Source organism: Pristis pectinata, chromosome 6, assembly GCF_009764475.1.
Source record: "Pristis pectinata isolate sPriPec2 chromosome 6, sPriPec2.1.pri, whole genome shotgun sequence".
In the NCBI taxonomy this organism is placed as follows: domain Eukaryota; kingdom Metazoa; phylum Chordata; class Chondrichthyes; order Rhinopristiformes; family Pristidae; genus Pristis; species Pristis pectinata.
The window spans coordinates 26,453,100-26,480,197 of NC_067410.1; the positions used below are offsets into that span (position 1 = coordinate 26,453,100).

The 27,098-nt window shown below is 40.6% G+C and overlaps 1 protein-coding gene across 3 annotated transcripts in view; it reads right to left on the minus strand.

Moving 5' to 3' along the window:
- Positions 1–27,098, minus strand: part of LOC127571418 (protein FAM107B-like) — a 104,552-nt gene that overhangs the window by 15,359 nt on the left and 62,095 nt on the right. The window contains exons 1-2 of one of the 3 annotated variants that reach the window (XM_052017751.1): positions 23,626–23,830; positions 4,810–4,984 (exon numbers count right to left, since the gene is read on the minus strand). In XM_052017751.1, the coding sequence (XP_051873711.1) occupies positions 4,810–4,984; positions 23,626–23,683 (233 nt within the window). In that variant the 5' untranslated portion in view covers positions 23,684–23,830. Of the gene's footprint in view, positions 1–4,809; positions 4,985–23,625; positions 23,831–24,366; positions 24,420–27,098 lie in introns of those variants that run through there. The other 2 variants (XM_052017753.1, XM_052017750.1) reach the window with 2 other exon arrangements.

Sequence of the window (27,098 nt, forward strand, 5' to 3'; positions counted from 1 at the left end):
CTGAGAGATGATAGAAGAGGCAAAGGGTAGGAGAGGACAGTAGGACATGGAATAAAAGAGGAGGTGGAGAATAGATCAGCAGGTCATAAGGGCGGAGGAGGGGAATGAGGGAAAATGAGGAGGGGGGGGAAGAGGGGAGGGGTTACCAGATGTTAGAGAAATTAATGTTGAGGCCGTCAGGTTGGAGACTACCAAGATGGAATATGAGGTGTTGCTCCTCCAACCTGCATCTGGCCTCAATGTGGCAGTAGAGGAGGCCATGGATAGACATGTCAGTATGGGAGTGGGATGTGGAATTGAAGTGGGTAGCCACTGGGATGCTGGCTGTTGCGGCAGATGGAGCGAAGGTGCTCGACGAAGCGGTCACCCAACCTGCGTCGGGTCTCACTGATGTAGAGGAGGCTGCACCGGGAGCACCAGATGCAATAAATGACACCTTTGGATTCACAGGTGAAGCACTGCCTGACCTGGAAGGACTGTCTGGAGCCCTGAATGGTGGTGAGGGAGGTGGTGTAGGGACCTCAAGGGAGTCACGGAGAGAGTGATCCCTGCAGAAACCTTGTCGGGGGAGGAGGGGAGAGGAAGAAGTGCCTGGTGGTGGGATCCTGTTGGTTGCAGACAATATGTGTTGGATGTGAAGGCTCGTGCGGTGGTAGGTGATGACAAGGGGAACCCTGTCACTGTCATGTTTTGGGGGGTGGGGGGGGTGTGTGGATGGGGTGAGGGCAGACATACGGGAAATGGAGGAGATGTGGGCAAGGACTGCATTAATGGTGGTGGAAGGGAAACCCTGTTTACTGAAAAAAAAGGACATCTCTGATGTCCTGGAATGGAAAGCCTCATTATGGAAACAGATACGGTGGAGGCAAAGGAACTGAGAGAAGGGGATGGCATCCTTACAAGCGACGGGGTGGGAAGAGGTGTAGTCAAGGTAACTGTGGGAGTCAGTGGGTTTGTAAAAATTATCTGTGGTTAATCTGTCTCCGGAGATGGAGAGAGAGAGAGAGATCCAGAAAGGGGAGAGAGGTGTCGGAGATGGAGCAAGTAAATTTGAGGGCAGGGTGGAAGTTGGAGGCAAAGTTGATGAAATTGACAAACTCGGCATGGGTGCAGGAAGCAGCCCCAATGCAGTCGTTGATGTAGCGAAGAAAGAGTTGGGGAGCGTTACCGGTGTAGGCTTGGAACATGGATTGTTTCACGTAGTTGACGAAAAGGCAGGCATAGCTGGGGCCCATGCGAGTGCCCATGGCTACACCTTTGGTTTGGAGAAAGTGGGAGGAGCCGAAAGAGGGTGAGGGTGAGTACCTGTTCTGCCAGACGGAGGAGGGTGGCAGTGGAGGGGAACTGGTTGGGCCTTTTGTCAAGAAAGAAGCAGAGAGTCTTAAGGCCTTCCCGATGGGGGATGGAAGTGTACAGGGACTCGACGTCCATGGTGAAAATAAGGTGGTCAGGGCCGGGGGACTGAAAGTTGTTGAAGTGATGGAGAGCATACAAAGTGTGACGGATGTAGGTGGGAAGGGACTGGACCAAGGGGGACAAGGTCCTGGTTAAGGGTTAAGTAAGAGGCGGTGTCTGAGAGTTGATATCTGGCTTCGCAATGTAAAGGTCAGTCCGCCAGACTACAACAGCACCACTCTTCTCTGTGGGTTTGATGGATTAGTACGGAGACAGTGGGAGACAAGAGATTCTGCAGATGCTGGAATCTGGAGCAGCACACACAAAATGCTGGAGGAACTTAGCAGGTCAGGCAGCATTTATGTGGAGATGCTGCCTGACCTGCTAGTCAATATAATCTTTGCTCACACAGCAGTCTCAGCACCTCAGGAATCAGTCTGGTGAACAATGACCAGGAATTGCTAATGTATGTCTCTTGCTCAGGAATTCTGAGAAATTCATCCATTGGTCTTACTTGAGGGAAACTTGTCTGGAAAATTTTCCCCATCCAGGAATATGTATGATGAGCCAACATGCATTTTGCATGAGGTTCTGCCTCTGCAATATTCCTTGCAAATTAGGCCCAAGGCATTGTGCTTGGGACAAAAGGCTTTGTAGGTTTAACACAGACTTCTCCTCTGCCCACTCTGCTAGGTAGATTAAGAGCTGCAGACCACAGAAGTGGAGGTGGGGGTGGGGGAGGGGTGGAGAGAAAAGGGAGGCCCATGTGGTATAGGCCCAGAAGGGACAGTGGGAAATCTGGAACTTGGTTTTGATTTTGTGAACCTCTGCCATTACAATGCCAGTCAGGTGGATGGAAGAAGGCCAAGATGTGGTGATGGAGAGAAAACAGAAACCAGCAGAGAAGGGGAAGTATTTATCCTTTAATGAGTGGGAAATATTTGCCCTCTGTGACTAACACATGAACAAAAACACTTAGCTTTTATTGTTTTTCTGACTAGCCTGGAGTGTTATTTTTAGAGTTTAATGGTTAGATGTCAGAAATGGATAACCATCAGGGCTAAATTACATTGCTTCTTTTCCTTTCATTTACTCAATATAATTCCATACAATGACTACAGCTGGAAGAGACTGTCTAGCCTAATGAGTCGGTGCTGATCTCAAGATCCTCTGTTATACAGTGGGGCTTGCAGTGACCCTGACCATAATTGTTGGAATATATTATTGACTATCTTGCTTGGTGTGAAGTCTCCATGACTATCACCTGCTTCAGTTTGAAAAAGACAGAACAAAAATGAATCAGTTAATGCACCCCAAGGGCTTTAGAATATAATAATGCAGGAACAGGAGCAGACCATTTCAGCCTCTTGAACCTATTAGAACTGATCAGAGAGGTTGTCTGATCTTCATCTTAATTCCATCTACCTGCCTTGGCCCCATATCCTTTTGTATCCTTATCCAGGAAAAGAATTTTAAACTTATTAGGTACGGAATTTTTTTTAATGCAGGTCAGAAATCCCGCACAGATCTATTGGCATCTCAGTGTAAATTCAGGAATATTTTGGACTCTTAGCTGGATGTTGATGCCCAACGATTTGGACAGGCTCTGCAGGCCACTCGATGCGCCAAGGAGTCTGGTGGTGGAGTTGGATCATGTGGAGATTCCCTAATATTTACATTGGTGAATCCGTACTGAGACCCAGTTCCAGTCTAGACTTGATACAGGATACACAAGCCCATTGATCTCCATCAGTATTGTAGGAAAGAAAAAATATTGGTCAATTTATTTATTGCTATTTACAGTTTAATATTTTTATGTGTTTTGATTGTGAATGTTAAAATAATTTATGATTAAATTTTAAGTGTTCCTGAATTTCAGAGACACTGGGGTAACGCTTTCCCAGGTGTCAAAGCTCCCAGATATTTTGTGGACAGAGCCTTGCTGGCCTGTCGTATCATTCCATTGTGTCACGTGAGGCCCTGTCACTGCTCTCGGCCTCATAATGTGACTCCAGCATCATCAGGATGAGCAAGGTTAGTCTTCCAGATTCAGCCATGGTAAAATCGCACAAGTGGTGCTTTGGTCAGTGAGACGCGTTAGTAAAATCTGGTTCACTAGCACAGCTAGTATCTGTTGCTTTAGTGGGAGGGAGTAAATACTTCCACCATTTCTTGTGAAAAATCATTTCCCAAGTTCTGCTGAGGGACATGGCTATGATTCTAGGCATGTCTCCTTATCCTAAATTCACCTTTTTTTCCTAAACTCCAGGCTGGGAATCCCAATTCAACTGAACAGGTCTTCTGGCCCAGTACCAGGTCTGGCTGGTGTAAGATCTCAGAGGCCTGATCAGGTTCCATGCGAGTCCACTGGTGCAGTGAAGGACAGTTGTGCCAGAATCTGTTGCTCAACTCATACTAGACTTTGTAAATCCACAAAGTGTTTACTTGCACGTGGCTGAATGCCAGCTTGATTCAGCCCAATACATCTTTTCTAGGCTGCAGTTTCAGTACCTAATACCCAGATGTGGTTTAAGTATGGCTTTGTGTAGCATTAGTATCTTTTTATACCCACCTACTACTTTTAAGAGTGTGAATTAGTAGAATGTCCCAAATCATTGATGCCGTCTTTCTTGGCTGGGTTCAATTTCCTCCTCACATTCTTCATCTGTTGGAGTCTGATCTTCCTAATCTGGCTAACAAACCTTTCTTAGAATATTTCCAGTGAAAACATTCATGTGAAAATGTAGCACGTCTCAATTTAAAAAAAATTACTGGCATCTAAACTCACTTTGCCAGCTGGAATTAACCTCTGACAATTTACCACAAATGTCTCAGCTCAACTGATCCTACCTTCGTCAACAGGATTTTGTACATTAAGTAGGCACAACTGGCAAAATGTGAATCCAAACCTTCTACCTAAAAATCAAAATAATCAGAACCTTAGGAAAGAAAAAACATCAAATATTCTCATATTTTCCTTGTGATATTTGGTAAATTAGGATTTATCTTCATTGCTGGATATAATTAATGATAAAAGAGATGCAATTTTCAGAACATTTTTCTTTTTTGTCGAATATGTATTTCAGATTCTTATTTAGCAAATACAAAATATATTAGAAATCAAAGTCTAGGGAAGGCTGAGGTTAGCAAGCTGTCACTCTTCACGTCAAACATAGGTTTGGCAAATTGTAAATCACAGATTCCACACAAAATCTTTGGTACGATTTCCATTGTATGGAATGCAATGGAATTACTCACCACAGTGCGGGAGTGTGAGTGCAAATCTGAGAAATTTCAATCAATAAATTCCCTTTGTCCCACATATACATATGGTAATGTTGGACTGACCATTTAAATACAATTTAAAACATACAGTGCGGAGTTAGAAGATAACGTGAACCATAGTTTCCTCACCGCTTCTGGTTCATGAGCAGCTCTCTGTGCAGTTCTTGGTGACTTCTGGAGGCTTTGACTGGATTCAGGAGCTTCTTGGGTCTGATAAGGTCTGGGTTGTTATCAAAATAATCTGGCTCTGCCATGAGACATCTGATCTCGGAGGGATCACTGTGCCTTTCAGAGTACATGGAGGCTGGAGAGGAGAAGGTTATTGTCATATTGTCAGTCCAATCTTCCAAAGAAACTTCATGCTTAGAAATAATATTTACCGTACATGGTTTGCTGTGCTAACAAGTGTTAATTCCATTCCTCCTTTCCAGCACAATAGTTTGCAGAAGATTAGGCCACATTTAATAACAATTGGAAGGCACCAATGAATTTGGTGCAAATTAAAAATATTCTCAAGCAAGATCTCTGGGCTATTTTTATGCTCTTTTGACTTTCCACAGAAGTGATAGTTGATGGCCATTACATCCTCCCATGCGTATAGATAGATTGCATTCTGTCACTTATCCCAAAGCAAAGCTGAAGTCCAGTGGCTAGTTTGTACATTTCATGCTTACTTGAATTTTTTAATTCTTTTTCTGCCATGGTGACCTATTGAGGAGTAATCCTCTACATACTCTCAGAAAGGTATATCAGTTACAGCAGATGGTAATCAGAAAGACCAGAAGACTGGATGCAATCTGGAGGCAGAGGTCCTTCAAAAAAAGTATGGTTCAAGTCTGCATTGGTGGAACATCTATACTTGTAAGACCCTGTGTGTTTTCTATTGTCTGGAATCTTCTGTACATTCCAAATATATTCCTTTGCACTTTGTCCACTTGTATGCACATTTGCATCAAATATTCTAATGCCCAGTAGACAACTAAGGAGTAACAGCTGATGTTAGGAAACATCTAATGGAAGACTACATCAATACTGCCATTTCACATTTTCACCCAATTGCACCCATAATATGTAGGGATTTTCTTTAATTACAAATCACCATTCCACAGACTCCTGTCTTTTTTTTATTTGAGGTCTTGTGACTGTGCAGTCGTAGTCAAGCCCACAGATTAGATGACTTGTACATCCCAAGGAGGTCTTTGAGTCCTGTCTGCCATTCATTTTAGCCCCCACTCTTCCAGGACGGTCTACCTCAGGCAAGTTAAAGACGGATGAGAATAAGTTGTATATGCAGCATTAATCTACTTCCCCATCTTAATAAACTTGGTTACACTGTTCCTGTTGGGTCAAGTGGGTGAAAAACCAGGGCTACACTATTCACTGAAATATCAAAGTACATTTCTTGTACTTAATAATTATTTCCAATTGCTGAATAATTATTCAAATTCCTACTTTGACCATCACTCCATTGGACTGAGAGTGAGATTGTCCCTTAAATAAAACTTGCACTGTCCAGATTTATAGTGGATTTAATCTTGTTATTTGTGTAATATTAAATGCTCTTGATTTGAGCATCAGAAATGACAAAAAGAATGGCAACATTTTCTTTTAATTGATAAGCGATTACAGTCATAGATTTAGACAGCACAGAAGCAGGCCATTTGGCTCAACTCCTCCATGCCGACCAAGGTGTCCTCCTGACCTAGTCCCATTTGCCTACATTTGGCCCATATCCTTCTAAACCTATCCAATCATGTACATGGACAAATGACTCTTAAATATTGTAATTACTGTATACCCACCTCTACCACTTCCTCTGGCAGCTCGTTCCATATAACCACCACACTATGTATGAAAATCTTGCCCTTCAGATCCCCTTTAAATCTTTCCCCTCTCACCTTAAACCTATGCCTTCCAGTCTTAGATTCCCCTACCCTGGGAAAAAGACTGACAATCCATCTTATCTATGCCCCTCATGATTTTATAAACCTCTATAAGGTCACCCCTCAGCCTGCTTTGCTTCAGGGACAATAGTCCCAGCCTACCCAGTATCTCCTTATAACTCAAGATCCCCGTGAATCTTTTCTGTACCTTTTCCAGCTTAATCACATCCTTCCTATAGTATGGTGACACACACTATATTCTAGGCGCAGTCTCACCAACATCTTGTACAGCTGTAACATGCTGTCCCAACTCTTGTATTCAGTGCCCGTCCACTGAAGGCAATTGTGCCATGTACCTTCTTCACCACCGTGTCCACCTGTGTTGCCACTTTCATGGAACTATGTACTTGTACCAGTAGGTTTCTCTGTTTTACAATACTCCCCAGGGCCCTACCATTCACTGTGTATACCCTTCCCTGGTTTGCCTTCCCAAAATGCATCACTTCGCACTTGTCCAAGTTAAAATCCATCTGCCATTCCTTGGCCCACTTTCCCAGTTGATCTGGATCCTGTTGTAACCTTAGACAACCTTCTTCACTGTCTACCATACCACCAGTTTTGGTGTCATCTGCAAACTTAATAACCATGCCACCTACATTCTCATCCAAATCATTAAAATATATGACAAACTGCAGGGGACCCAGCACTGATTCCTGCAGCACACCATTGCTTGCAGGTCTCCACTATGAAAAACAACCCTCCCCTATCACCCTCTGACTCATACCACCAAGCCAATTTTGTATCCAATTGGCTAGCTCACCCTGGATCCCATGTAACCTAACCTTCTAGATCAGCCTACACATGAGACCTTATCAAAAGCCTTGCTAAAGTCCATATAGACAGCATCTACCACCCTGCCCTCGTCAATCCTCTAGGTCACCTCTTCAAATAACCTTTATGTCTGTCAACACTACCAGCACCTCCTCTTTCATGATAGTGACATATTTCAGGAAATGTTTTTTTTTAAACTCCAAATTCCCTACCTTCCATGACCTTCTCTGTGGTAAATACAAATGAGATGTATTCACTTAGGACCTCACTCATCTCCTGTGGCTCCACATGTAGATGAATATACTGATCCTTAAGGGGACCTATCCTCACATTTTTGCTGTTAGTATACTTATAGGATCTTTTAGGATTTGCCTTTACCTTATCTGCCAAGGATAGCTCACTTTGGCAGAAAAGGTAAAGGGAAATCCTAAAAGGATTTTGCCCTCTTGATTTCCTTCTTGAGTGTATTCTTACATCCCTTAAACCTCTCAAGGGAGTTGCTTGATCCCAGCTGCCTACACCTGATACGTGCCTTTCTCCTGACTAGAGCCTCAATATCCCTCGTCAGTCAGGAATTAGTTTGGTCAGTCATCTGTGGCTCTAATAAATCAAAAAAGTGAGTGAATTACATTGAATACATTTGCCTGACACCTATCACATGGAATACATTCCCTCAAGACTGAACATTTATATAATAACATATGAAATTGTAATAAATTTTATATTGATTAGCATAACCTCTACTTTGAAATAAGTTGGTAAAAGTTACTTAGTAAAGTGTGACAGAGAAAACCTGATAATAAAATAAATATTAAATTGGAGGGCAAGTGTTCACCATTTAATTTTGATAAGGCAGAGTTTGAGGATATAAAAGGAGTGAGCTCAGCAATGTGGATTGCACAACACAGTTAAAAGAAAACACCATGCAAGAAATGTGGATTATGTGCAAAACTGATACATTTTACTTCCAGTAGAGGATAAATTCACATATCTGCAACAGACAGCAACTCATTCAGTGTGATCATCCACTCATTCAGGGAGCTCAGGAATTGCTGTACTCTCCAATATTTAAATTTAAGAAGCACTTAGATAGGTACATGGAGGGGTGGGGCTTAGAGGAATATGGGCCAAACGCAAGAAAATGGGACTAGCTGGGTGGATGTGGTCGGCATGGACTGGTTGGGCTGAAGGGCCTGTATCCATGCTGTACTGCTCCATGACTCTAAATGATATTCCAACCTGGGCATCATAACAGTATGTCCCTTGATTGGATGCCCTGGCCTTTATACTTGTAGCAATATACTTTATGAAAGATAGATTTAAGATCAGTCTCCTGAAGTGAGGCTTTGTACGTTTTGTAAAGAGATTGCTTTATTCTTCATGAAACACTAGAAAGCTGGATTCCAGTCATTAGTACAGCAAATCCATTTTCTACTGCACCTTCTGGCTTACAAAAGCCTTAAAATGGATAACGTTTTAGGTAGGGCCACTTCAAATTAATCATCTCTAGGAGTAAATGATCCTAACATTATGCCTGGGAGTCTCTTTTAATCAGAGACACCAATGATATCTCTTAAATGAAACCTGGCCTGCTGAAACCCTCCTTGGAGGTGTGAAAATTTGGCACTTGAATTATCAGTTAAGATGAGTTCTTCTGCTGGACATAATGAACAAAAACCATGCCATCAATATTTAATCAGCTATTCAACATATTTAAACTTGAGTTATCTCAAAACCATGTGATGTTTGTGATGTGTATTCCTTGGCATTTCACAAGATCATTGTTGATCAGTGTCCTAAATGTCTTTCTCACTTTGTGATTTAACTCTGTGAATTGAATATGATCATATACGAATAACATGATGTGATCCCTGTCAGGCCAAGTAGACAAAGAGTAATTTGGTGTTATTAACATGGGCAACAATACAACCATGGAAGAGAAAATTTAGGGTCAAAAAGCCAATCTACTACATAATTCTGACTCCAGGCTGGTTCGAATGAGCAACACTCTATCAAAGACCCATAATTTCCACTGGTGTAGGGTGGAAGATGGTAGTTGTCTTTTTTCCCCTCCCCAGACACATCATTTTGTCAAAGAACACTGAAGAAGTCAATTCACAAAGGCAGTATTTACAAGTTTAAATAAAAAAATTCCACAGTTCTTCACAGGGTGAGATGGGGGGTGAGGGAGGGGTGGTGGAAGGGGATGATAAAAATCAGACTTTGACCCACATTGTTCTAACTGTCTTCAAAATATATGAGCCACACACTCATACATACCACTTAGTAGACATCTACATCAATCAACACACCAGCAGGTAGAAAGCAAACGTTTTGTTCCACTGCACAGAACAGTTCCTTCAGATAACTTTCAATTTATCTGATGTTATTAAATATTTACTTACTACAAAATAGATTCTAATTCTTCAATGTGAATGTAGAGAGTTCTTCTTGAGGCTTGCTTGGACATTAGCAAGAGATTATTTAAAGGTGGTCAAAGACCATAATGTTAAAGAGACATTCATAAGGTATGTGAAATAGAAAATGCTGGGAAAAAAAAGTCAGCACGTCAGAGAGCATCTGTGGAAAGAGAAACAGATTTAAAGTACCTTCATCACAAGTGGGAAAGAGAGGAAACAAGTTATTTTTAAGTTGGAGAAAAGGTGTGGGAGGGATGGACAGGACAAAGCAAATATCTATGATTGCCCAGGTTTGCGATGGTGATAAGTTGTAGAGGTTATCAAGTTAGTGGGTTCACGGGGGCAGTAACAGCAAGACAGTATCATAAATGGATGATTTACAGCAGAAATGTCTTGTCCTGATATGGACAAGGAAAGTGAGTGATCTGAAGTTGTAGAATTCGATAAAGGGTGGCAAGCTATCACGTGCACAGGTGGAATAGGTGGTGTTGTTCCTGACGCTTACATTGAACCTGGTTATAACTGTGCCAGATGCCACATACTGATTTGTCAGAGTGGGAATGGGATGTGGAATTAAAGTGGCAGGCTACAGGGAACTCTGAGTCACCCCTGCAGACTGAACACAGATAATCCACAAAGTGATTACCCAATCTGAATTTGTCTTTGTTAAGTGGAGGGAAACCAGATTATGAGTATCAGATGTAGTACACTAGATTGGAGGGGGTGCAAGAGAATCGCTGCCCCATGAACCGCTATAACTTGGTCTCATTCTTTTGGAGATATTTCCTTTGTCCCATTTCACCCCCCAACTTAAAACTTGCTTGCTTTCTTCCTTTCCTAGTTCTGATGGAAGGTCATTGACCTGAATTGTTAAATCTTGTTTCTCATTCTACAAATGCTGCCTGACCTGTTGAGTTTTCCCAGAGTTATCACCAAGACATGCTCATTTATTTTTAATAAAGTTATAAAGGGGGCAAGTCGAGCAAGTTTCTGGTAGGAAAGGGGAGCGGGTTAGTTTAGTGCCTGAATCTGGCAGCGTGTCACCATGGTGATGTTAACTCCTGGACCTAGATAAAGGAACATCTGATAAAGACAGAGAAGTGAATGAGAACTAAATCCTATTGTGTGAAAGAAACAGTTTCCCACTAGCAGAGTGTGAATGAAGGGGGGAAAAATAAAGTTCCAGGTAAGGTTAGACCTGAATTCTCCTGGTGGGACCAGGAGGAGTATTCCTGTTGATCTTGCCACAAAAAAAAGGGATGTGTAAACTGTAGTCAGTCAGAAGGGCTCTGCAGCTTCCAAATGTTCTGTACACTAAACGCCATCTGAGTTTCTACTTGCAACTCCCTAGTGCCCCTGTCACAATCAGCCTTTGACGATTGGCTTATAAAAGTTGACATAATAACATGTGAAAGTAGGAGTGCTAACTTTAAAAATTAAATGCTTGCTGCTTGAGGGATGGGAAGAAGATACAAATGGTCAGGGTCAACCAGTACTACTGCTGAACGGAGAGCAGCCTAATCAATGCTTTATTGCCTAGGTAGTTCTGTAGTTTTCTGTAATTCAGAGAATACCTGAATTGTGGTCATCTGTTACATTCTGTACAAATTTGCGATTGACAATTTACATGCCATACACCCACAGTCTAAGTACTCACCTGAAGAGAAGGCTTATGTTGCTTTCAAGACAGATTATATTAAACAATAGATTGAGTCTGAAGAAAAACAGCATGAGATGATTTATTTGCACAGTTTTTAATAAACTGAACATGAACAGCTACCAATCACAACACCAAACAATGTTTCACTCAATGCATTTCTTTTGTAATTTGACTTCCTGGTTTTAGATTCACTTACTTCTGACAAGGACAACTGGATGAAAGAGGCAGTATGTACCTAGAGCCCAGTCATGCCTGCTGTTTAATAATGAACAGTAGAGTCACTAAATGTGTTAAGAATCAAATTTTGGAACTCAGTCAAACGGAAAAACAAGCAGTTTTGATATTGTTATTATATTCATTCTCCTTCAAAACTAAAGCCTTACATTTTTCATCTATTGTAGTTTCAGTGCTTTGACATGATCTTCAGTACAACCACACAGATCAAACTTGCGGTACTTTATCTCTTGAATGTAAACAGTTCAAAGTCCAACTCTATGTTGCATTTCATAATCATTATAATAATGTTTGCTTATTTATGTTAATAATTCTAGCTGAGGAGACAGACCAACTTTCCCAGCCCACTTAATGCTCATTGTTGCCTCTTACTGTGCTTTCACTGTACAAGGAGAGCATGGATTAATGACTACATTTCCTACTGGTAAAAAAAATCACTTGAAATGCAATGGTGAATCCTGTCATGATATTGAAATGGTAGCTTTTCACTCAAAACAAAATATGACTAGAGGCCTTTTAAAATCAGTAATAAGGGCATGACTAATTTACTTATTTTCACTTTTATACATTTCATTCTTAAAAGTCTACTTAATTGTATTAAAATAGTAAATATGGTATTAAAGCATGAATATTGTTTTAATGCTATAATCAATACGCTACAAAGAAAACTGATGCAATTCTACAGCCAATGGCTCAGGGAAAGTCTTGTCACATCTAGGACTTGGATCGTTGCCGACAGGTGGGGATGTCTGTGTAGTCTGTGCCCACTTGCTACAGGAGCTGCTTTGACATGAGAAACCATATTCTCAATGATAGTAGAGCACAGCACTTGAATTATAAAGGGCAAGGCTGGAGCACTCATGATTATCTTCAGCCACAAGTACTAAGTAGACAATCCACCTCAGCTTCCTTCTGAGATTTATCATCTCAGATGCCAACCTTAAGCTGATTTAATTCACTCCACGTGGGCACTAGATACTGTATATCAAAGGCAGTAGTGCATAACAATGTGTCAGGGAACTAGCTGTACTTCTTACCATATTGTTCCAATACGGCTATAACATAGGCAATGGAAAATTATGTAGGTATGTATTGATCACATAAAAAAAAGAAATAATTCCTGCCTCATCTTCTCACTCATCACAAATGTAGTGGAAGCCATCCTCAACAACACTATTAAGTGGTAGTTACTCTCCAAAACCCTGACAATGATGCTGAGTTTGGTTCCTAGCAAGATTATTTGGCTGTGGATCTTGTTGCAGTCTCGGTCTAAACGTGGATAAAGTGGTGAATACAGAGGTGAGATGAGTGATTGCTCTCAAAATCAAGTCAGCCTTTAACTTAGTTTCAAATCAACGAGTAATTGGGCCACAGATTAACATTCCACCGACTGAAGACTAACTTAGTGCCATTGAAGATGGTTGTAGTTTTTGAAGGACAGACATTTCAACCCCAGGACATCAAGGTATGAATTTCTTGGAACAACTCTTAAGTGCAATCACTTTCAGTTGCTTTAATAATGAATGGCCATCCATCACAAGTTTAGTAGTGAGCATAATTGTTCATGATTGAATACTATTCAGTTTCATTCACAATTTCTTAAATAAAGCACTCTATGCCCCCTTGAAACAAGACCTGCTTTACATCCAAGCTTGGCTTGATAAATGGCAAGTAATTTGTGCAATGACTACTTAACAAGAGCCAACCATTCTCCTTGATGTGCAATAGGATTACCATTATCAAATACCACAAAATTAACATCCTCTGGGTTACAAGTTAATTTATATTAGACAACATTATAATGGAGTTAATGGGAAGAGGAAACTGCTGCCATCTTGAGCCTGCGTTGCTATTCAATGAACTCATCACAAATCTGAGCTCAGCCTCCATTTCCCTGCCTGATCATAAGCCTCGATTCCCCTATTGACCAAAATCCTGTCTGTCTCAGTTTTGAACATATTCAATGATTGCTTCAAATCTTTGGAGGGCTGTGGAAACAATCAGATTTTTAAAAAAATCCTCATCTTTATCCTAAATAGGCAATCCCAAACTCTGAAACGTTGCTCACTACTACTATATTCCCCCCACAAGTGGGAAGTTCTTCTCACATCAACCTTTCAAATTCCCTTCTGGATCACGTTTCAATCAGGCCACAGTCATTCTTCCAAACTCAATGCATATAGTCCCCCCCTGCTGATTCATTCCTCACAAGACAACCTTTTCATACCAGGGATCAACCTAGTGAACCTTCTCTGAAACTTTCTCCAGTGCAAGTACAATTCCTTCTCAAAGGATAACAAATCTATACTCAGTATTCCAGGTGTGGTCTCACTTATACAGTTATAGCACATCTTATCCAATTTTATACTCAACCATTTGCCATAAAGTCTAATATTCCATTTGCATTTGCAATTGTTGTATTTGCATGTTAACTTGTGTTTCACACACAATAACACCCATCTTTTCCCACAGCAGCTTCTGTAGTCACTCTCCATTTAAACATCTTTAAAAAAATTGTTCCTACCATAGCAGTAAACTTGTATTTCCCCAATAATCAAAAACTGAAAGAAAAACTACAGATGCTGTAAATCAGAAATAAAAATAGAAAATGCTAGAAATGACCAGCAGGCTAATCAGCAACTGTGAAGAAAGAAACAGAACTAGAAATCAGATCATTGATCTGAAATTTTAAACCTGTTTCTGCACCACCATCCCCCCCATACAAGCTGCCTGGTCTGCTGAGTATTTCCACCATTTTCTGTTTTTAAATTCACATTTACTTTACCAAATTTTGGCTCATTCCAGTAACCCACATAAATCTCTTTGCAGACTTTTGTGTCCTCCTCATATCTTGCTTTCACACCTATCCTTTGTACATTCAGCTAATTTAAGGACAATACAATGGATCCCATTATCCAAATCATTAATAGAGACTGTACAATTGGGGCCCCAGCATTGATCCTCGTGGCACCCTACTACTTATAGCTTGTTTTGTAAATAATGATTTATTGATCTTATCTGCTTTTTCTGTTAGTTAGCCTATAACGTATTACCCCCCAATGCCACACTCTAATCTTGTGCTCTCACCTTTTATGTGGCATCTTACTGAATGCCGTTTGAAATTCCTAATACACTGCATCCAATGGTTCTCCTAGATTCATACTGCCCATTACATCTTCAAAGGACACTAATAAATTCGGGAAATGCAATATTTCCCTTTCGTGAAGCTATGCTTGATTATATGATGACTTTCTAAAATGTCCTGATGATATTATAAAGGAAGATTCACCACATGAAAGCAATTAAATCCACATGGTAAATCACAGCTCTGGAAATGGAGTCCATTCACTTGCTGTGGATGTAAAAGTGGACATCATTTTGAGACAATGAGGTTTGTTGACACGTTGCAAAGATAAAAGTTGGCACAATATTTGAATAGCCTCTCGTTACAAATGCAGGATGAGAATCTTAGATGAACAGGACATGCTGTTGCCACATGGGTGGGGGAAGGGTTCTTGATTCAAGATGGAAACTTCGACAGGCAAACCAGTTAGCTATTCCTCGGAAACTGATACTTGGGTCGGGCCAGAGGCCAAACTTCTTACCGTCCAGCGAAAATAAAAAGACAACTTGCAGAAATTTGAGGTGAAAGACAAAAACAGGAAGAAGGAAATCTTCCTGAATAAGGGCTGATCTTTCATATCCACCTAATCCACGAGGCTTTTACATAGGCAAATGAATGTGCAGAGGATGGAGGAATATGGAAATTGTGGGGCCAGAAGGGATTTGTTCAGTTAAGTGTTTAATTAGTTCAACACAACATTGTACGCTGAAGGACCTGTTCCTGTATTGTACTATTCTATGTTCCACCCAGGAGGACACCTGACAGTGATCTCAGTTTACCAGCTCTGTCAAAATCAGTAGTGTAGCCCTTTCTCAGCACTGCACTGTAGTTGGAATTGTCATGGATGTGAGAATAATTACGGCATGAAATTTAGTAAGTAGTTTTCCTATCTACTGTCACATCTCTAACTTACTGGCTTCTAGCTCACAACTCCCAGGTTTCAGATTGTGTCTTTGGAGCCAAAATAATACTTCAGGCATTTATAATTATTACAATTAATGATACAGATTATTATGATCAAGAACCTTGTCAAAAGCAGAAGGCAATGCACCAGTGATATTTAATACATCTAGGAGTGTGACTTTACTTCCCAGCTCAGTACTTCCCTGAAGCATGCACTCCATCATTATGACTTCTCAAAACCAAGCCTTTGAGTAGGTATTAAAATAAGCAGATAGACATCAAAGAGTGAAGAGAGACAGACAGATGAATCTGAACCAGACTAAAGTAGAGATTAATTAAAACAAAAATCAATCCTTCAGATCATCCTCATAGCATTACTGGAATAACTAAATTAAATGCTGAAGTTGAAACTAAATACTAGAATTTCTACTTACAAAGGTATCACACAATGAGTCACCAACACATAAATATCTCCCAAAACAGGTTAGCTAGCTGTTAACACCTATCAAAACTACAATCTGACAAGCCTTTGTACTTCCATTATTTAGTTCCTTATTAGTTTTGTGAAAACATCTAAGAGAGCTCTGTTTATTTGATGGTTTCATCCAGTGCTAGGAAGGGTTCCATCAAATCAGGCAAGGAACAGTGAAGTATTTGGATGATGGCAGAATTAAAGTGAGCTATTCCTAGCATTTTTGAATAAATAAACCTATATTTAGGCATATGTTTTTAAAAAAATCTTAAATAACTGAATTTCAATCCAGCCAAGTACAGTTAAAGATAGTCTGCAAAGTCTCCAAGGTTGTTTGATGTCTATGATAATAATCAAAATAATACACTATAAAATTAATAGATGACATCCACATCACCTTCATTAATTCATGATCTGTAGCTCTAAACAGAAAAATCAGGACTCAATGCACTTCCAAAGACATATGGGTAGGTTAACATGGGTTTAAGTAGGCAGCATTGACTCGTTGGGACGGAAGGACTTGTTACCATGCTGTAAATAAAGTTTATAATCACAGGCAGGCTAATTTGTTTAGTACTAACTGTAATAACATTGTGGTTTCCCTCTTGTAACATATTTAATTGAAACCACACCATGTATCAAGTGTTATATTTCAACATACAAAAAACGTGGAGGCTCAGTTTTGTACTTTAGGAAGTCTATTTCTTCAGACCTCCTCAACACACATTTGCTATCACAACCCTTACAGAGATCAACCAAAATGGTGTCTGGCAAAATCCTAAACAGTAGCACAAGATGTGCCACCAAAAGCCCCATTATCCTTCCTAGCTTGGAGAATAACTATTAATTATAAACACTCAATTATATAACTGAATCAATTATATATATCACTGCAGCATGTACTTGTCTTTTGCACAATTCACTCACAGAATGACATCAGAATACATACTTGCCATCTTTTTTTATTACATATATCTTAGACTGTTCATCATTATAGTCTGGATTCTGCACATATTTTTTAAAAATGAACTCTTTTGGTTCTGCTTCTTTACCCAGAAATCATCAGGGAGTTGATAAGCTGTTTATTTTTGACTAAGTAAAAATCAATCAAGTGTTTTTTTTAAATGGTGGAAAGCTAGGTGCATGCACAAGGAACACAGAAATAAAGTGGTCAGTATCAAATTAAAAAGTATAATTTAATATTGTCCCTTAATCTAATGTAGAAATCTTTCAGAAGCTTTAACAATTTTTTTTAAAAAGAAAGAGCTGTTTTGGTTTTTGTTTTGTAAACTTAAATAGAATCCTTATTTTAACATCCATAATGTATGCTCCATGGCAGCACTTCTTAGACCAGCCACTACCAGCATTTTAGGACAAGGGGAGCATGTGCATGGCACCATCATCTCCAAGGTCCCCTCTAAATTACATACCACCCTAAACAGTTTATGCATTGCCATTCTTTCCTCAGTGAAGCCTTGTTGACTTTCTGCAATGCATCCAGTAATAAGTGCATCCTGCAGTCACTGCTCTGGTGGTAAGAAGGGTGAACATTAAGGTAGTGTCCTGTGACTAGTGGTGTGCCACAGGGATCGGTGCTGGGCCAGTTGTTATTTATCATCTATATTAATGATTTAGATGATGTGGTAAACTGGATCAGCGAATTTGTGGATGACACCAAGGTTAGGGGTGCAGTGGACAGCGAGGAAGGTTATCAAAGTGATATGGACCAGCTGGGAAAATGGGATGAAAAATAGCAGATGAAGTTTAATGCAGACAAGTGTGAGATGATGCACTTTGGGAGGACAAACCAGGGTAGGACCTACACAGTGAATGGTAGGGCACTGAGGTGTGCGGTAGAACAAAGGGACCTGGGAATACAGATCCATGATTTCTTGAAAGTGGTGTTACAGGTAGATAGGGTCATAAAGAGAGCTTTAGGCATGAAGAAGAAAAACACTATGATGCTGGAGGAACTCAGCAGGCCAGACAGCATCCATGGAGAAAAGCAAGCAGTCAACGTTTTGGGTCAGGACCCTTCTTCAGGACTGAAGATAGGAAAAGGAGAAGCCCAATATATAGGAGGGAAAAGCAGAGCAGTGATAGGTGGACAAACAAAGGGAGGCAGAGTGGGCACAAGGTGGTGATAGGTAGATGCAGGCAAGAGATAGTGATAAGCGGGTGTGGGGGAGGAGGGGAGAGCAGATCCACCTGGGGATGGGTCAAAGGTAAGGAGAGGAAAAAAAGGGTTAGAAAAAAAAGAGACTAGGAAAGGGAAGAAGAAGCATAGTTTTGGGGGAGGAAGAGGAGAAAGGGAAGGGAAAGGGTATGGGGATTACTTTAAGTGGGAGAATTCAATGTTCATGCTGTTAGGTTGCAAGGTTAAAGACAGAAAATGAGGTGCTGTTCCTCCAGTTTGCGGTTGAAATTCTTCTGGCAATGGAGGAGTATTTCATCTAGGTTCCAGCATCTGCAGTCCTTTGTTTCTTGAGCTTTTGGTACATTGGCCTTCATAAATCAGGGCATTGAGTACAGGAGTTGGGATGTTACGTTAAAGTTGTACAAGACATTAGAGAGGCCAAACTTAGAGTATTGTGTGCAGTTCTGGTCACCTACCTACAGGAAAGATATCAATAAACTTGAAGAGCGTGCAGAGAAAATTTACACTGATGTTGCCAGGACTTGAGGACCCGAGTAACAGGGATAGGTTGTATAGGTTAGGACTCTATTCCTTGGAGCGAAGGAGAATGAGGGCAGAAGTATACAAAATTATGAGGGGTATAGATAGGGTGAATGCATGCAGGCTTTTTTCCCCCCCTCAGGTTGGGTGAGATTAGAAGTAGGGGTCAAAGGTTTAGGGTGAAAGGTGAAATACTTAAGGGGAATCTGAGGGGAAACTTCTTCACTCAGAGGGTGGTGCGAGTGTGGAACGAGCTCCCAGCAGAAGTGGTAGATGTGGGTTCAATTGTAACACTTAAGAGAGGTTTGGATAGGTACGTAGATGAGAGTGATATGGAGGGCTATGGTCCAGTTGCAGGTAGATGGGACTAGACAGAAAACCAGGCTGGCATGGACTAGATGGGCCAAAGGGTCTGTTTCTGTGCTGTAGTACTCTGTGGCTCTAGTGGATCAAATGCACTATTCTGGATGGCGTCAATCTTCTTGATGTTGTTCTTTAATGGCCTGAGAAACTATATGGATTAAAAGGAAATAATCGGTCCTAAACATCATCTTTGTTACATACCTCTTGATCAGCAAAGCAGATAAACAAAACAATAGTGGGCAATTACTACAGGACAAGTAGGTGATGGAGTACAAAGTTAACTAATGGGCAATTGACTAATCTCTTATTGCTTTGCTTCAGGACATATACACAATGTATAATTAGATTGAGGTATTAATTTCTTTCAAAAATCTTATTTTCCCCCAATGGAGGCAAGAAGAACAAAAAGAACCATATTAATTTACGTTTTCTGAATGATTTCATGTGCACGTGCAACAATAACAAGTTTCAATGCAATTTCCAGTATTTTAATCACGCATTTAAAATGTTTCAGGTTGATAACTTTTCATCAGTTCTGATGATAGGTCCTGGGGTCTGAAATTATAACAGAAAATGCTGGAAACACTAAGCAAGCCAGGAAGACTCTTCATCCTAAAAAGTCAAAACAAAGGAAGGATTTTCAACCTCAAACATTAGCTCTATATGTTATAGCTGACAGAAGCAAAGGGCACAGTCCTCTCCACAATAATCAATGTGTATGTCAACAATGGGCACATGTATAGTATGCATATCCTTAATTTATCTTTGCAAATGAAGTCAAATATATATTTTTGCCTATACCCCTGCTCCTAGGAGGCTGTAGGCGTTTTAAGCAAGAAGTCTGCTGCCAATACAAAACCATCACAATGCCAGGACCTGGGTTCTCAGTTTATAGCTCTAATGCTAAGAGTTTGCAACCTCACTAGAACTGACAAGGAAATAATATTGCTCTTCCTCTCTGCTCACACCTTCACCAATGCAGCCTCTTAAATATTCCAACCCACTTAAATATTCCAACCCACTTCATTCTTGCTGCTTAACCATCACTAAACTGTTCCCAAGGCCCATCACAAACACACTCCCAGTTTTTTTCTGCAGGAGAAAGTTGCCCATGATATCAGACAGCAGACCATTAGCTGAGAGACATTCCTCTTTAGGAGAACACCTGTCCATCATCATCATGGATAGAATCATTGCCATGATGACTGGGGACTCCCTCTCTTCCCCTCGACCTCCCCCCCCACCCCACTCCACACACATTATGACCAGTTACAGAGGGTTCCACAATCAACTTCCTGTGATAATGAAAGCAAAACCTGGTTTCATTTCAAGGACTGAATCTGTTGATGTGCCTCTCTCCTTGAGCAAAAGGCTGCCCAAGTTCGGCTTTGCTCTTGATACCAATGCACTTTTATGTCATGTGTTGTCACTTGACGAGAACCTTGGTTTGCAATCTCCCTTCCTCCAGTTGACATTTGCACTTCTATGAGCTTCAAACAGAACCATCCACAGTGGATCCTGTGGGATGGTTTTTCGAGCAGATTGTCAAAATCATTTGGTAGAAAGCCTCATTGCTGGAACTCACTGACAAGCACCAAGATCTTCCCTGTCAGATCATTCCTGCAGGGTCAGAGAGTCTGCCCAACCCATGCTGCCTTTGGGACGGCTGTGAAGAGGATGAGATAATTGTCCACCTCTTTGTGCATTTGCAAAGAAGGTCTGGAAAAGAATGCAAGGGTCCTTGTTGAGGTTAACCTGGAGCAGCTGCATAACAGAGGAGTCTCTTACTTACAAGCTGCTTCCAGGGATGCACACCAAGACAACTGCTGGATATCATCAGCTTGGTGAAGGAAGCATTTTTGTCTTCGTTGGTCTTCCAGTACAACGAGATGTCCATAAGGGAATGATACTGCCTGGCACACTCCAGGCTGCAGGAGTACATCCCAAGGGATGCACTGAAGCTTGGGTCAGCCTACACAATAAAGGCTTTGTGGGAAGGGCTGCAGTCTGAGGTCCCACTGCCACTGGTCACTGAGAGACTGAGTCCAGTGTAACAGCCCTGCGAACACTTAAAAGGTTTTCAAAGAGACCATTTGAGTGCCTTAATGCATAGAATACATCAACCTGATAACACTGCAGATGCATAGACTTAACAACACTATGAATGTACAGACTTGAGAAAACAATGAATGTAAAGAAAGTCATGTACTAGGTTTTCTATTTCTTGTTTATAATTTTGTGAATAGAGTTTAATTTTGAAATCAACAAAAATACGTGTACCACATTGGCCTCAAGTTACCAGTTATGAATTTATGAAGTCCCTTACTAAAGCAAACTAAAGGCAGGATTAAGTGAAAATCATGATACCATTACAGCATGGGAAGGAGGCCATTTGCCCGACAACTGGCTCTATGCAAGAGCAATACAGCCAGTCCAACTCTCCTGACCCTCCTTGTAGCTCTGCAAATTTTCTTTTATTGCTCATAAATTGTCACTACTCTTTTGGCAATATATCTGGCCTCTCTGGACAAGCAGGCGTTCATGAGACCCAAGTGTCTGGCTTGATGTTACATATCATTTATGGGATGTGGGCATGGATAACTACCTTTCGTTAACCAAGTGCATTCCTCAAGACTCTAGGGCCTTTGGCAAATCTGTCCCAGAGAATATTGTTGGGAGCACGGAACCCTTTTCTGTCAGGAGTAGTAAAAAACAGTTATTCTGGGACTAGATCCTCATGTACTTTTGCTTTTGGAGCAACTAACTTTCACAGAAAGATCTGGGAATTGAATGGAGAATGGAACATGGAAGGCTGACAATGAGGGCTTTGCAATAGTCAAGTTTAGGGAGTCTGCAAAAGCATGAATGTTGGTTTCAGAAGAAGAGCCAAGGAAAGTTTGAAATTGGGTGCTGCGAGGAGAGGGAAATAGACTGTTATGGTGTTGACACATGGTTGAAAATTCATTTACACTGATTCACTTCCATTTCTAGGTTTGGTGCACAATGAGGAAATGCAAGAAATTAGAATGCAAATTGACATTGGCAGATAGTCATGACAATGAGTCCAAATTTGGGTGCAACCTCTATGCTGGTCATTCCAGGCCACAATCTTAGACACACACTTCCTAACCAAAATCAGTACTGTGCCTGAACTGACATTACAAATATATGACAGCTGGAAGAGATTTTTAGTCTGTGAGACCTCAAAATATATCTTAGATTACCATAGCAACCAGTAGGCTTTCACCATAGACTCCCGTCATTGCCAAGGATCCCTTGAGCAATGACATGAGTATTTGAGAAAAGTCTTTCTCCTCTCAAAAGTAATTCCAATTTATCAAAACCTGGAACAAACTGGAGATGATTGCTAACTGATCTGATGTAGGTCAATAAAAAAATGAGAAAAGTAAATGCTGCTTCATCTAGCTTAACTTGCCTTCTCATTCAAGACTGCTCCCTGTCAAACCACAGTCAAAATTTGCCTTTTGAAAAACTAAAGGGGATAATCAGGTCACCTTGTGAACTTTTCTACTTCAATGCCTCTGCTCATGAATATGCATTAATTCAGTATTATTCAGTTGCTGCGCTAACATAAAACTGAAGTTGTTTTTCTCCAAATGCCACATAGGCACTGGGATTACAATATGTTCATATCTGCATAACGACGTTTTCAATGTGTAAAGTTAATGGCTTACAGAAAAGAAAGCTGTGTTCCCAAAAATGAGAAAGATGCGAATTTCCATTCCTTATTGGAAGAATTTCCACTAAAACTGCTCACTGTGTAACCAAAAGTTGCCTTGGTTACTGAAGAGCAGCTTTAAGTACACAATCTCCCCCACAAGTGCAGCAGAGGCTGCCCCTTACACAAGCATGAATCAGCGCTAGGGCTTGTTTGCCTTGCAGTACAGCCTTGGAGCAAACACTGTAAGGTGTTGCCTTGACGTACATTACTGCCAGCAGAAACTTCTCCTCCTACTGTTCTTTGGGGAGCAGGATAAAAGAAGTTACTCTTATCCAGAGCCAACAAGATAACAGAAAGAAAGTTTCCCCTTTCACGAATAGAAATAAAACAGTTACAAGTCTGTGAATTTTTACTTCATGATCAGAAATGGTTTGGGTGTTTTCACAATTACCTGGACCATAAAATGACATTCTGTAGTACAGGTAAAACCAGTTACTTTCTCAATAAATAGTTGTGTTCAATTCTTGTTTCAAAATTCAAACACTGCATTTAAAAAATCTTTTATTTAAAAGCTTGCTTTGGAAGGCTGAATCAGGAAGAAAACTAAAGTGGTATTTAGTGAACCCAGGTACAATCGTATTATTTAAAGCAGATAGATATATACTCACCTAATCATGCATACTTGTACACACTTACCTGAATTAACCAACACCCCGCGGGGCAAGCTAGCTGAAGCCCTTGCCTGGTTCCACATTTCGCTGGTTGTTTTCAGCAGTTTTCTTGCTGAATAATCTGCTCTCTTCCTTTGCTGAAACCAATTAACCTGAGAAGCTACATGCTTTGTGCTTCCCTCCTCGCATGGATTCACTCAGCTCTCTTTGCAAGGCTCAAGTCTTTTCAAGTGTTCAGGCAGAACTGGAATAATCAGTCACGTGACTCATGTTACTACATAGTTCCGGCCTCCCTTGTTGTCAGCTCCAGGCAGCCCAAAGGAGGCTCCCCCTTCAGAATTTTGTAATACTAGCAGTAATGTGTGTGAGAACTTGCTCCATTTCAGAAAGAATACACATTCTTTGAGGGAAAAAAACAATGTTATCTTCCTGCAGTCTCCCTCGGGCTGCTTTGTCCCCCTTTAACAAGTATATTTCTCTGAAGGTAGGCAATTGAAAGAAAAAAAGAACTATTCAGACTTTAAACAGACTATTTTTGAAGCCTTCTTTGATTTGCTGCATACGTAGACAGTTGAGTATTACTGAATATGTAATCTTGCTTTATTTTAAAACTTGGCCTCCAGATTTGGTCTCTGTTGGAGTGCTGCCAACATCTCAGAAGAAATTGTTTTCTTCTTTCACTCTGGAGGCCCAGGAGGTGAATCAAACCCCTCTACACATAGTAATGGAGAAAATGCCTGAGAGTAAAGTGAAGTTCAAAACTTACTGGAGGTGGGGGAGGCATCATTCAATTATCTTCTCCTCCTCTGGGACACTCACTTTTCAAACAACGGAAATTTTTGGATAGAAGCAGGAGAGAAAATAAAAGACCAAAGAGACTGAGTGAAGACAGACAAAGAAGAAATTAAAATGCACTGTAGGAAGAAGTTATTTTTAAACAAAAGCGCCAGGACACAAAAGGAGGAAACACGGGTCAGGGAAAATACAGAAAAGAAGTAGAGAGAATAATGTGACAAATACAGGACTGACAGGGTGTTTTTGAATCTTGCAGAATGCTTGTGCCTCATCCAGATTGAGGGCATTTTTTTCACAACTGTTTCATTGATTTATATTCTCAAACACCTTAGTTTATCTGAATTGTAACGTTTAACTTTTTGGCTTCAGCAAGCACAAGAAGAAAATCCATATCTACCCATTGAACAGATTAAAGCTCAGGTACCCTGACAATTAACATAGATTCCTCTGTTGCTGGTAAAAACCAAGCTTCAGTTTCAATCTTACAGCTCTCACCTGGTGTTGCGCAGTGAAAGCTGAATGCAATCAAGGACGAGTGGCAGGAATGTGAACTATCTCAGATTTTCATGCGCTAGTAATTGAATGCTAAACTTCTTATCTGCCCTTCATCACACTGCTCATTGTGGGACTTTGCTGCTGAGAAAGTGGCTGTCATATTTCCTGCATTGCAACAGTTATTACACTTCAAAAGTAGCTCAGTAATTATTAAAGTGTTTGAAGAGGTCGTAAGGATTCGTATAAATACAAATTTTCTTTGCCATATTTGGCTGGAGCCTGTAGACAGTAAGCTGGTAGGTCTGTGGTGCATGTATCTGTGTAGAGACACAGAACTTGTTGCAGATTAGGTGCTAGTGTTTCTGACCACTTGCTGCAGCCCAGGGGTCATCATTGCTTCGATTAGAGCTATTGACCTCAATTAAAAAAAGGTAAGTTTAGCAAAGTTTTTATTTTTTTCTTTAATTTGCTATACATTTATTTTTGTAAATTAATTAACTGTTTAATTTTTAAATGAAGTGATTTTTGAAAATATTCTTAGACTTTCTGCATTATATAAACTAGTTGGAACTATTTTTAGGTGTTCCCCATTATCAGAGACATTTGAAATACAATGCAACAAACCTTTGACAGCATGAGCTGACAAGGACCATCAGTATGGCGCTGGGGCCTCAGGAAAAGTTATCTAAAGGCCTAGTCTGCTTGCAAGGTGTTTGCGGAATTGAGACTAGGAGGTTGTTGGCAGCTGTGCGGATGCAAAATGTTAGTGAAGCAGTGGGATTAACGATGGAGGCGAGTGGGATAGGATTGAGTATGTTCGACCAGCTGTTTCTGCCCATCTTTTTTTTCTCTCTCTAGGTAGAGATTTTGGAGGCTGACATGATTGTTCTCTTTATTCTGCAAAGTTCATTTTTCAACTTGTGTTGTATTTCGTTGATACGGTAACCTTTTAGTGTGAGCTTTGTCAATACAAACTCACTGAATTTATTATCATCTGATGGGACCATTAGCTGGTTTACCTTTTATGGGTGCAGGGTTGGTCACTCTTGTACTTAACCCAAACCTGCTTTAGTTTTATTCAGCAGGATGGTTTGTATTTATTCTCTGTTATTTTTCTCAAATCGACCTGGCTGCCATCTGGAATTGTCACCCGTGGTCCCCATATGTCCGCACTCACTTCATCTGGATGCAGAGGGCCAAGCTAACTGATCTTCCACATCTGGTTTTGGGTGGTGAGGTGTCAGTGGCAGTAAGGCTTCAGATGATGTCATGCTGAAGCCCCACCCTTAGAATGTTCCTTACAGGCTTTGGTTAACTGCAAAGTCGGGGGCAGAACTTTGTCTCTGTCAAAACTGTAAGTGATGTTAATAGTATTTAGATATCCTTGATCTTCAGCAACAATTTGAACTATTAAAATTGCAGTAAATAATTATTTTAATAAGTTCTAAAAATAAAAAAAATAATTAATTAAAATGTGAATAATTTGAGGTAAGTAAAAACATTTAACTAACTTTTTTTTTTAAAAAAGTACTCCAGTTTGCCCTTTAGCTCTGAATCTACAGGCTGAAAACCCAATTGAAATGATTGGGATTGACAGTCCTTCAGCAGGTCTGACCTGGTGTGAAATCAGAGATGAGCTTCCTTCCATAATGGTGAGGAGCCCCAGCTGGCTCACTGATGCTGGAGTACACTTGCTCTTCATTAGGGCATTTTCAATATTAACATTTAAAAGGAATAGAGTATATACTTGAACAGGAAATGGTTGTAGGATTATAAGGAATGAGCTGGTGAAGGGAACTATTGGACAGCACTTCAAAGAGCCAGCATAGGACAGTGTGTTGAGTGATCACACTCAGTACCATATGACTTAATGTAAGGAGCCTTAATTTTCCAGCAGGGAATGCAAAATACTTACTCTTTAAACAACATCATGTTAGTTGTTTTTCTTTAGGGAACAACAGAAATTTCTCTTTAAAAATGGTGTTTTTTTTATTTGTATCAGGCAGGGGACAAAATGGCCTGCCCATCAGATTCGATGAGGTGTAATTAGGGGCTCATTGAACAATGGAACAGTACAGCACAGGAACAGGTCCTTGGCCCACCATCTTTGCACTGATCATGATGCCAATCCAAACTAATGCCACCTGTCTGCACGTGTTCTGTATGCCTCTATCCCCACCTCTTCATATGTCTATCTAAATGCCTCCT